Source organism: Mus pahari, chromosome 13, assembly GCF_900095145.1.
Source record: "Mus pahari chromosome 13, PAHARI_EIJ_v1.1, whole genome shotgun sequence".
Classification (NCBI taxonomy): Eukaryota; Metazoa; Chordata; class Mammalia; order Rodentia; family Muridae; genus Mus; species Mus pahari.
In genome coordinates, this window is record NC_034602.1 from 89,259,703 (window position 1) to 89,272,050 (window position 12,348).

Genomic DNA, 12,348 nt, shown 5'->3' on the forward strand with positions numbered 1-12,348 from the left:
AAGCCTCTGGAAGCAGAGGTAAGTTGATCTCTGTGAGTTCAAGGGAAGCCTGATCTACAAAGCAATTTCAGGACAGTCAGAGCTATAGACAGCCTCTGTCTAAAAACAAAACAAAATATAAGGACAAACTCCAAAACAAACAAGAAGCTGGGCGTGGTGGCGTACGCCTTTAATCCCAGCACTCGGGAGGCAGAGGCAGGCAGATTTCTGAGTTGGAGACCAGCCTGGTCTACAAAGTGAGTTCCAGGACAGCCAGGGCTATACAGAGAAACCCTGTCTAGAAAAACCAAAAAAAAAAACAAAAANAGAGAGAGAGAGAGAGAGAGAGAGAGAGAGAGAGAGAGAGAGAGAGAGAAGATAAAAAGTGACGTTCCTTTCCTCTCTAATCTTAGGGCTATGGCTCATGATAGAGCCTTTGCTTAGCATGTGCAAGGCCTTGGGGTCGATTGCTAGTAGTGCAACAACCAACTGACCAACCAACGAACCAGATAGAATTTGAACCCAGGGCCTTGCACATGTGTTCTCCTAGTCAGGTGCATTCTCAGGCTGCCTCCCTCATTCCCTCCCTCCTCTTTCTAGGCAGGGACTAGATATACAGACTTGTTTCTATATCTGCTACATCTCACCACCCCCACCCCACCCCCATGGAACACATAATGAGGAGGGTCTTTCCCTGGACCACTGTCTGTCATTGGGCTAGGGAAAAAAAACCAAACAAACCCAAAAGTGGAGTTCTTGTCCTTCGGTTGAACATCTGACCCAAAACACTGAATGTGTAGGAAGAGCCTCCCTGGAACTCCTTTATTTGCCTTAAAGTCAGATTGCAGAACTGAATCCACAACTATCTCCCACCCCACCCTGACGTCTCAGTCTGTCCCAGAATAAGAGATTTAAGTAACAGAACCATACCAGACAGATTCCTGTCTGTTCCTTGAGTTCATTCAAATGCCAAAAAGATGCCCAGGGGGAAGGGTATGTGAACAGGGACAGAGCCTAGAGTCACAGAAACCACAGAACTCTTGGAACATCAGAAGCTGGAAGAGGAAAGACTCTCCCTAGAGTTCTTGCGGGGCAGCCTGTATTACAGACACCTAAGTTTCAGATTTCTGGCTTCCATAAAGGTGAAAGCTCTAAGGTTGCCAAGGTGAGCCTCTGTGTCTTTTAGGAGGCTTTGTTGACATTGCTGGGGGTGGGGAAGACATTCCTAAACAAAACCCCAACCCAAACCCTTCACAAGCCTTCCTGGGCACTGGGGTGTTTGTGTGCTGAGTACCAGTGTGTGCTGAGCAGAAACAGGGGTCTCCTGTTTGTCTCCTCTGCAGGGTGAACAAGGGAACAATCACTCAGCAGCCCTTAGTCACTTCAGCTGGAGGAAATAACGGAGGTTAAATATTTTACTGGAACAACATTAACTGAACTAATAAACCCTAGCTTGTGGCCTAACTATATAAACCACACATGCACACAGAGATATGTTGGACAGCTTCCAGTTTGTTTCTGCACATACATAGATGTTTATTTTATTTTTAGATGGGGTCTAAGAAAGCCCATGCTGGTCTTAAACTCCTGATCCTCTTGTTTCCATTTCCTAAGTGCTGGGGTTACAGGTTTTCCACATCGTGTCTAGTAGATGCTTTTCAAAAAATAATTTTCGTTAAGTTTTATTTATTTTGTGTGTGTGGGAGGCATGCCACAAAGTACAGGTGGGCAGGAGATAAATTGGTTCTCCCCTTATACGGGGGTAGTGATGGTGTCCAAAGATTGACTGTTCATCATAATCGATTGGCATCAGGCAACTTTATTGATGAATCATCTCAATGGCCCCAGAAGCTGTTCTGAGAGTAAAGCTCCTTTTGTTTCATAACTTCATTGTCCTCCCCTCCCCACTCCTGGCAGGAGGCTCAAAGAACAAACTTGTACAGTCTTTAAAGGCCGGCTTCCTTCTTCCTCCACTCCTCCTGGAGGTGAGGGCAGCTTTCTCTGCAATATTTGCTGTAAATACTTTCAGTTCATTTTGCTAGCTCTCCCACTTTTCCCAGCTCCAAAACTAACTCCCGACTGTCAACAGTAAGAGTTTGGCCCTTCTAAGAATTTAGGGCCGATTAGGTGACGGTTTGGATCCTAGTCAGTCGCTTTGCAAACTGCAGCTCTCAATATCTTTTCTCACGCTTACTGTTAAAACGGATTGTCCTGCAGTGGAATACGCGTGCAGGATTTTCTCTTCTTCGTTCTAGTAAGGGCGGCGTGGGACGTGGACCCCTGAGAAACTCACGCCAGTTAGGTGAAGGTTAGCATTTGCGCAGCGCTTTCTGCAGTCTGTGTAGGCGGATGCAAGGGAAGCTTAGACTGGAATCTCCTCCAGGGAGGGGAGTGACAAACAGCCTCTAGGGTGTCCCGTCCTCCCCTCCCCCTCGCCCGCTCACCGGTCCGCCTGCCCTTTTAAAGCAAGGTCTATAAAGGATCTACCTATTTAGCTTAGGCTGACTGTTGGAATTCAAAACAACCCAGACCCATCTCCTCTGAATTCTCCACTCGCGGATTCCCGAGCGTAAGTGCTGGAATTCCAGTCTTCTGCGACACAACCGCTTCGAATTTCTGGGTCTATTTTGTGGCCAGGGAGGTGGTGGCAGAGTGGCTAAGGCGACTTGTGAAGAGAGAGAGAGAAAGCGGGCGAGCTTTCTTTCCCTGACTGCAGCTGGCTGGGGAAAGGAAGGAGGTGCGCGTCTGCTCACCCTTGCTCTGTAGTTTCCTCCTCCCGAAAGCCCTTCCCAGGAGGTCGTGTTGCACGCTTGCAAACAAGATCTTCCGCAGCGATTGGAGACGTCAGCGGTCCGTTCTGTGGGTGAAGATGGAAAGTCTGCTACCGAAAGAACCTTTGCTGGGAGTGCGGGGGGCGGGGCGGGGCAGAGGGCGGCGGCTCTCTAGGCGGCGGCGCCCGGGGAACGCGGTCATGCCCGGGAGCTCCCTGTTGGGTGGCGATGGGGGTGGGGCAAGGGCAGAGTGTAGAAAAAGGGAGCCCGGCGCCCGAAAGCCACTGGCTACCCGCATAGCCCGCAGCCCACGCCGAGGTGCAGGGAGCCTGCCGGGATCCTCGCTACCGGAGGGCCTCGGTGAGTCACCGCGGGGTTGTCGCAATCGTTACCCGGAGGAAATCAGGCCCGGGGTGGGGCGCGTTCCTGGCTGCCTCCGTGCTCTCTGACTTCACTAGGGTGTCCCCTAGGTCACCCAGCTGGGTCTTCTCGCCTGAGACACTCAGGTCTGAGCCCGCTGCCGTGGCTACAGCTTGGCCTGGGCCTCCAGTAGAGAGTGAGCTTGCGGGGACAACCGGGACCCAAGGGGAGGAAGCAAGGAGATCGCAGTAGTTCTGAGAGTTCTCGCCTCCCCTTTCCTCTTCGCTCCGCAGAGCTGAAGGGAGCGAGGCGGGCGTCAAAGACTCCCCGGAGCTCGGCTCCGGGCTGGACGCTGTGTTTTCCGAACTGCGGCTGGACTGCCTGGGACTCGGACACGTACCGCGCTCGGCTTTCCTGGGGACCTCTCCCTGAGGGCGTGCCGAGACATGGAGGGCGCAGACCTGGCGGTGAAGCTCCTGTCCACCTGGCTGACGCTGGTGGGCGGCCTCATCCTTTTACCCTCGGCCTTCGGATTATCCCTGGGTATCTCCGAGATCTACATGAAGATCCTGGTGAAAACCTTGGAGGTGAGTGCAGGAAAGGATGTGGAGCTCCGACTGCTCTGAGGACTTCGGGAGCCTGGTGTGGCAGGGGTTGAGCTTAGAACTGTAAAAGCAATTTGGGCAAGGGGTCAGGGGTGTGAGGTGGGGGTGGAGATGGAACGGGGACCCGAGAGAATATTTCAGTTTCTGGTCTGCCGTAGCGAGAAAGACAGGCTCTCTATTTGCGGGCAGAGCCAGGCTGATTCCAGCCAAGAACAGAAAGTGGTCCACCTCACAGAAATCCCTCTACCTGGATTTCGTCTTCAGTACTATTAACTCCACGATAGCCGTTTGCTGTATCAGCAGGTTTATTACCCACTATGCCTCGCGGGCTGTCACTTCACTCTTGAGTTTTTACAGCCCCAGGTTTCAGAGGTCCTTTTGTGACTACAGAGGCATCTTGTTCCACTTGGTGCCCAAGATAAGACACCAATGGCTGGGTGGCAGAGAAGAATCTGATCTTATTTTAGTGGAGTCGCAGGGATTTTTTATCTAATCAGGTGCACTGGAATACCACCACAAAGGTTTCTGGTCCTGGGTTTGTTTGAGGATTCCACTGACAAAGGTGTTAGATCCAACTGAGTGGAGGGACAGCTTCAGCATAAGCTTACGCAAGTTTTTAGTAAAATTTAGAAGGCCACTCCAGGCCGGGAAGCAAGTGATGTGAGAATTGGAGTTCAGATGTTTGCTTGAGTTAAGTGTGACAACAGGGAATGCAGGGGCCCTGTAGGCTGCATGGCTTTGCATGGATTTGGTACCCAAATCTCATCCCTGTTTCTCAGTATCTGATCTAGCAAGGTCATCTGATTCCTGAACCTTAAGTCCTCATAATAGGCCTAGCGTGGTGGCACACGCCTTTAATCCCAGCACTCAGGAGGCAGAGGCAGGCGGATTTCTGAGTTGGAGGCCAGCCTGGTCTACAAAGTGAGATCCAGGACAGCCAGGGCTATACAGAGAAACCCTTTCTCAAAGTCCTCAAAATAGGAGAAACAATGCCAATTTGCATATAGATCTTGTTTTGGTTTTGGGTCAGGATCTCACTCTTGGAGCCCTAGCTGGCTGGCTTTGAAGTTCTTGACAAACATCTCTGTGTTCTGGTGTTACAGAGCGGGACCGTCAAACTTAGCTTTCCACACAGTTTTTTGGAGTGAGAACACTTCAGAGCATTGAGACCGTAGAAGGGCACTCGCACATGGGGGGTGGGGTGCCTTGTGTCTTTCTGATTAAATGACAATTGCTTAGGGTCTGCCACCTTTGGTTTCTCCTACTTCTTTATTACCATCTGCAGCTGTGTACTTTTTGGCCTGTACTTTCTGCCCTCCCATGGGACTTGGCTCTCTGTCCCTTGCTTTTAGCACAGGAGTGGCTCCTAGGTGCCCATCTCTACCTCTGCTGCTTGTTAATGCATTCCCTTAGGTCCTTGCTGGACTTTCTCTTTGCTGGCCAAAAAAAAACGGTTAGATTCTTTTATCTCCAGTCTGCCCCACTCTCTCTTCCAAAATGGCATCTCACCTTGTGGCTCACACTGGCTGGCCTTGAACTTTGGCTCTTGCTGCCTCAGGCTCCCCAGCACCGAGTGGTGTGTGCTACCTTGTCAGCTAGGCCCTCAAGGTTTTAAGGCTTTTTTTTTTTTTTTTTTTTTTTGCCATTACACAGTGTAGTCACACTACTCGGCGGATTTTAGTTTCTTCTCTCCTGGCCATTCTTCAGAATGCTCACTCCACATACCGCAGTGATCCTCCTCTTCAGCACGGCCTCCTGAAATGACCAAGCTGGTTTCATGGGTAGCAGTGTCCTTTGCAGAACCAGATAAGGGGAATCACAGGCACATGCTGGCTTCCAGGTGCTTATTACTGCCTCGCTTTAATCTCCAGAGGGCGTCACCACCCGGCTGTCAAATTACTGTATTTGATGAGATGATTGCCCATCCAGGTTCTGACTTCTGAGTTTGTCTGTCAGGGCCCCATCCAGAGCAGAAAGCAACTTCAGAGAAGATAAATTTCTCTCTGCATGTGCACAGAGTTTAAACACAAGCAACGCACACATGGCACACTCATGCCACACCTTGCTTCAACAGTCACACCACAGCCCCCCACCATAGGCCAATCACACACACACACACACACACACATTTTCACTGTCTATTGTGTGTTTACTTTAAATTTTTAAAAAAGACTTATTTTTTATTATATATGTAAGTACACGGTAGCTGTCTTCAGACACACCAGAAGAGGGCATCAAATCTTATTACAGATGATTGTGAGCCACCATGTGGTTGCTGGGATTTGACCTTAGGACCATCGAAGAGCAGTTAGTGCTTTTTTTTTTTTTTTTTTTTTTTTTTTTGTCGAGACAGGGTTTCTCTGTGTAGCCCTGGCAGTCCTAGAACTCAGGACTTGTAGACCAGGCTGGCCTCAAACTTAGAAATCTGCCTGCCTCTGCCTCCTGAGTGCTGGGATTAAAGGTGTGCACCACCACGCCCAGCCAGTTAGTTCTCTTAACTGCTGAGCCATCTCTCCAGGCCCAGAATTTTATTGTTAATAGGCGGCTTTTTAAATGCTCATACTCAAATTCTGGAGGTTGACTTGGGTTTGGAAGCCCGTTGAATAGCTCACTGTAGTGTCAGGTGACTCACTGAAACCATAAGTGTAATCCTAGCATAACAGGAAAGCTGAGACAGGAGGATTGCTTCGAGCTTGAGGATGGCCTAGAGTATAGAGTGAGACCTTGCCTTAAAAAAAAAAATATTGTGAGCCATCTTGATGACCCATAAAAATTGTTATTATTGGGGCTGGAGAGATGGCTCAGTCCTCTTCCAGAGGACCTGGGTTCTATTCCCAGCACCCATGTGGCTGTCACTTCAGTTCTAAGGGGATTCCAATGCTTTCTTCTGGCCTCCTTGACCACTGTACAGATGTGGTGAACAGATGTGCATGCACCTATACACATAAAGTAAATAAATCTAAGACAATTAAAAAGAAAGTAGTAAGAGCTGGAGAGACAGCTCAGTGGTTAAGAGCACTGACTGCTCTTCCAGAGGTCCTGAGTTCAATTCCCAGCAACCACATGGTGGCTCACAACCATCTGTAATGGGATCTGATGCCCTCTTCCGGTGTGCCTGAAGAGATCGATATACTCATATACATAAATTAAATAAATAAATATAAAATGTTAAGATAAACAAAAGCAGTTTTTTAAAGGTAGTAGTAGTACCCTTTTGAGAAGGGTCTAAGAATTGTTACATGTTCTCTTTAATACATGGATTTTAAAGTAGATAAATATAGATATGACATGAAAGTTGAAAGGAGTATCTGGGGGAGGGAAGGAACTTGTGGGGGGGGAGGGGCAGGTATGTGGTAATGATGGTCAAAGTACGTGATACATCTGGAGGAAAAGAGCTTTATGAAACCCATCGCGGTACACTGAATATATGCTGATAAGTTTTAAGTAAGTTATTAACAGGCAGGAACAGAACAAATTCCTTTTATCTGTTAAAGCATATATGCTAAACCCTCTGAACACCGACACCGAGTTAGACGTATTAATATCCCCTTTGTCTGACATAGTGATCACACCTATAATCCCAGCACCCAAAAGGCGGAGACAGGCCTGTTCTAAGGCCAGGTTGAGCTACAGAGTAAAACTCAGTCTCAAAGTGGGGAAAGAAATCAGGAGACTGGTGAAATGGCAGTTGTCACCAAGCCTGATGACCTGAGTTTGATCCCTGGAACTCACACGGGGGCGGTGGCTTGTGCTGGGAAGGGAAGGCATGGCTAACTGTGACAAGTTGTCCACTGACCTCCACACATGCCAAAGTGATGATGTCCTCAGGTAATCTAGTAGACACTACGTTTTCTGTGACTAATGGGGGCTTTATCCTATCATTTGATGTCCTCTCTCTCTCCTTCATTTTTCTACCTTTTCTGTCATTAAGTGGGACGGGATTTTGCAGTGTGACATTAAGACAGTGACAAGTAGCACCAAGTATCCTTGCTTTGGTTTTCACTTTAAGGAAAGTCTTTCTTTCTTTCTTTCTTTCTTTCTTTCTTTCTTTCTTTCTTTCTTTCTTTCTTTCTTTCTTTCTTTTTTAAAGATTTATTTATTTATTATATGTAAGTACACTGTAGCTGTCTTCAGACACTCCAGAAGAGGGCGTCAGATCTTGTTATGGATGGTTGTGAGCCACCATGTGGTTGCTGGGATTTGAACTCTGCACCTTTGGAAGAGCAGTCGGGTGCTCTTACCCACTGAGCCATCTCACCAGCCCCCAGGAAAGTATTTCTAATTTGAAAAGTTGTTACATTCATTTAATGTGTGTGTGCTTGCATGGTTATTTTTTGAGCATACATCTACTGTATGCTGCCTTCTGTGTTGCTAGGTGTCCCTAGATATGAATACATGTCTACATGTCTCTGGTATGACAAACTATTTGAAGACAATGCTATTTGGGACAGAATAAGTTCAGGCAGTCTTTAGACCAGTAATTTCTAAGGGGTAGGTAAGAACCTGCTAGGTATTAGGTATGCCAAAGATTAGTCAGTCTTTGGGATACAAACTGAAATGCAAATCTTCAGACTGAGGATGTGTATGAGAAATGTACGTGTTAGAACCTCTAGCTCGTGTGCATGTGTGTGCATCTATGCACATGTGTATGCACATGTATGTGTGTGTGTGTGTATGCGTGTTCATCCAGCAGGAGCATAGGTTAAGCACTGTAAGGTACCTGCTGCTTTCAACCCTCCAAGTTAATTGTAGGGTTCAGGTGAGAGTAGGGAGGGATTGCTTTCCATGGTCTGTGGTTTAGGATTGGAAAGCAGCATGGAAGAGAAGGAGAATATCGAATTACTGACAGGAAGGAGGTTAGAGGGCTGTCTGTGGGCACAGCTCAGCAGAGTGAGTGCCTGTGGGGGCTCAGCCCTGGGTTCTTTCACAACCCTGAAAGAAAGGGATTTGAGAGCCTGGTGGCGCATGCCTTTAATCCCAGCACTTGGGAGGCAGAGGTAGGCGGATTTCTGAGTTCCAGGCCAGCCTGGTCTACAAAATGAGTTCCAGGACCGCCAGGACTATACAGAGAAACCCTGTCTCGAAAAGAAAAACAAAAAAACAAAACAAAACAAAAAACCCAAAAAAGTACAAAGAAAGGGATTTGTGAGATGCCAATTGTTTCTGATAATGTGGGCACTGCAAGGAGTAACTCCCGCTCTTTTGAGGATTAAGATGGACAAGTTCTCGGTATCTCCGGCTTCTGGCTTTGTGGACCCTGGCGGGTCACTATCACAGCCTTCGGTTCTGTGTGTATAGATTGGGGTGCATCCTATTGGATCATTCTGAGGCTTTAATTAGGAGAGAAAATGAAGGGGCTTGACACACAGTTGGTGCTGAGTTTTAGTGGAGTTTAAATTGGGACAGTATAACAGGCCATTGCTTGTTTACTTGAGACTAAGATTTAATTTGTTCACTTGGATGGGTGAGCACGCACTCAGTGGATTCTTCTTGCCTATTACATACAGATTCTCTCATCTCTTTATTCTTCCATCCACCAAAGATTTTCCATCCTTTGAAGGAAGCGTGCCCATAACCCCCAGGAGGCTTTTCCCAAGTGTGTCTAACTCTCTGATAGAAATAGAATCTGTCCTGGAAGGCCCAGGCTGTTTATAATGAGCAACGACTATAAAGAAAAGATGGCTTCTCATTTATCTTAATTCCACAGGGGCCTGTCATTATTCTTATTGATTTAGAGTTAGTAGCATGCAGCTGTCAGACGTAGAATTGGGTTTTCAGTTTGAATCTGGAGCCAGGATTTTCTGTCTGTCAAAGTGATAAACCAAGACGCATTCATTTGGCTACAGATAATCCTCACTATTTGGATTTTTAGCTGGTTTTACTTATTTTATGTTATATCTTTCTCTGTCTTTAGTCAGTCCTCGAATCTTCATGGCATAAAATTTAGAAGTTATAATTGTCTAGGGCGGAAATCTTATAATTTAAAAATCAGACTTGAGGGCTGGGGACGCAGCCCAGTTGGTACAGTGTTCTCTAGGACTTTGGGTTTGATTCCGAGGACTATATAAACTGGGCATGTGTCTGTAATCTCATCATTTGGGAGCTGGAGGCAGGAATGCACACACTCTCACACACAGACATACACTCACACACACTCTCTCTCACACACCCACACTCATATACACACATGCACACACATAATAATAATTAAACATATATGTCACTAATTAAAAGGAAGAGGCTATGAATTTGAGAGGGAGTAGTGGGGACATGCAAAATGGGAAATGATGCGGTAAAAATAATATAAAATGGTATGAAATTATCAAAGAAAAAGGAAAAAGAAAAGAAAAAGAAATGTAAGGTTACCCTCATCTATGTAACCTGGAAAACACAAGATCTTTGCTTTTTAAAATGTGTCCTGAAACAGACTCTAGCTCGGTTACTCTTTTCAGGCTTTGGAAAGCAAGTGCTAGGAAGCTTGGCAGGTCTCTTCCCTTGGGGCTTGATGACAGACAGGTGTGGCTGTGGCCATAGCATGGTTGTCAAAGCTGCTACCGCACTTCAGGGTCCTCTTGTCTGCAGGGGCTTGAGGCAGGAGCATTTGGAGATGATCCTGAGGAGACTTAGAGGCCCCAGAAGAACTATACTGTCTCCGTCCTGGGGCTCACCCGCCGGGGTGGAGAAGCCGCATGGTCAAAGATAAATAGCGACCTGTTGGGAGATGCACTGATGGTCAGGGAAATTGCTCCTTCTTGGTACCCAAGCCAAGTGTGAGGGGTGTGGAGGAAGGATTGATCCATCAGAATTGCTTTGTATCCCACCATCTGGTGGCCACCCATAGTTCCTCTCCTTTAATGCTACCTCCCTCCCACCTCCCCACCCTTCCACTCTCCCACTCCCACTCCACAGCCCCACAGCCCCACACTGGGCTTGAACCTAAGGACTTGCACAAGCTAGGCAAGGGCTTTACCGCTTGAGCTATCTCCCCAATCCTCAGTTTACTTTGTATTTTGAGATATGGCTTCAGTAACTTGCGCAGGCTGGCCTTTGGATCACTACAGTTAGTGATGACAGTCAGTGTAGACAGGCCTTGAATTATGACCTTCCTGCTGTAGCCTCCCAAGCAGCTGGACTTACAGACCTGCTCTTTGCCTGCTCTCTAATCTTTACTGTCACCTTTGGTATTGACCCTCCTTAGAGAGATGATGAAGCAGATGGCCCGAGAGCTTAAAGTCTCAACTGGAAATAGGAAGACAAATTCTCCCTGACTCCAAGTATTGCTGGATGCAATACTTCTTTGCTCTCAGTGCTGAATAAGCACTGGAAAGCAGGTGTCTACACAGAGTCCCAAGCAGGTATATCTACAGTCATTCTCAAACAGGTATATCTATATAGAGTCCCATGCAGGTGTCTACACAGACTCCAACAGGTGTCTACACAGAGTCCCAAGCTGTTTTCTACTAGAGATTGTCATTGGCTTTGAAGTGTCTTCAACCTTAAAATTTGCTTCTCTTGAGCAGCAGTTGTGGGTCAGACCCTGGCCACTCTCAGATGGGGAAATGTCATGCATTTTCAAGTGTTCTTTGTGATTGGTCTTTCTGTTTGAGGGAAGTGATGTTCAGTTTGAGGAATGTCGCTGTGTATGACAAAGTATCACAGGCCAAGCCGGCTAAACAGTAGAGATTTACTTTTTCAGGCTTCTGGAGACTGGAAGTCTCAGGTCAGAGAGTCCATGGGACTACTTTCAATTCTCACTGTGTCTTCACAGTCTTCACACGTTACTGATAATTTCTGGTTTCCTTTCTTGCGTGCATACATGTGTGCGCAAACATCCTAGTGTGTGAATGCGGGTGTCTTTGTGACATGCATGTAGAGGCCAGCCTTGGGCGTCAGTCCATTTCTTAGACTGAGACTGTGGCTTTTCTGATGTGTGCATGAAGTTAGCCAGCCAGTGGACCTCTGTGGATTCTCATGTTTCTAAGAGAAACTATCTCCCAAGAGAGCTGGCATTACAGATGTTGCAACACATCTGGCTTTTATGTGGGTTCTTAGGATTTGAAATCAAACCTTGCCACACTTGTGCAGCAAATGCTTTCACCCACTGAACCATCGCCTCAGCACCGTTCTTTGGTATTTCTTTGAGTGTCCAAATTTCTTCTTAGAAGACCACTTATCAGATAAGATTAAAAGATCTTACCTGCAGATATAAAATTTCCATTCTCAACATGTGAATTCCAGAGCGTATATACTGAAACTGAGGCTGCCTTCCATCGAGTGTATGGGATAATTGTTCTAGTCTAGGTTGCCTTTATATGGAATAAGAGATTAGGTGGTGAGTTCTAAGAATAATCACGGTTGACCGTTTACACAAATTTATTTTATACCATCTTTGGTTTCCTTACAAATTATAACAGGTGTCAAAGCTTTAGGGGAGACCTATGGAAGCTAACCTTTGCCTCAGCTGAGAAAAGATGGCAGTTCAACAACACCTCCCTCAGGAGTAGAGAGGATGCAGCCAGATTAAGAATGAGTCTTCCTAGCCGGGCGTGGTGGCACACGCCTTTAATCCCAGCACTCGGGAGGCAGAGGCAGGTGGATTTCTGAGTTCGAGGCCAGCCTGGTCTACAAAGTGA

At 47.0% G+C, this 12,348-nt stretch overlaps 1 protein-coding gene across 3 annotated transcripts in view; it reads left to right on the plus strand.

Moving 5' to 3' along the window:
- The first annotated feature begins 2,435 nt into the window (after window positions 1–2,435).
- Window positions 2,436–12,348, plus strand: part of Gpat3 (glycerol-3-phosphate acyltransferase 3) — a 56,297-nt gene continuing 46,384 nt past the window's right edge. The window contains exons 1-2 of one of the 3 annotated variants that reach the window (XM_029545462.1): window positions 2,436–2,548; window positions 3,404–3,697. In XM_029545462.1, coding sequence (XP_029401322.1) covers window positions 3,557–3,697 — 141 coding nt within the window. In that variant the 5' untranslated portion in view covers window positions 2,436–2,548; window positions 3,404–3,556. Of the gene's footprint in view, window positions 2,549–2,789; window positions 2,839–2,939; window positions 3,111–3,403; window positions 3,698–12,348 lie in introns of those variants that run through there. The other 2 variants (XM_029545463.1, XM_021210766.2) reach the window with 2 other exon arrangements.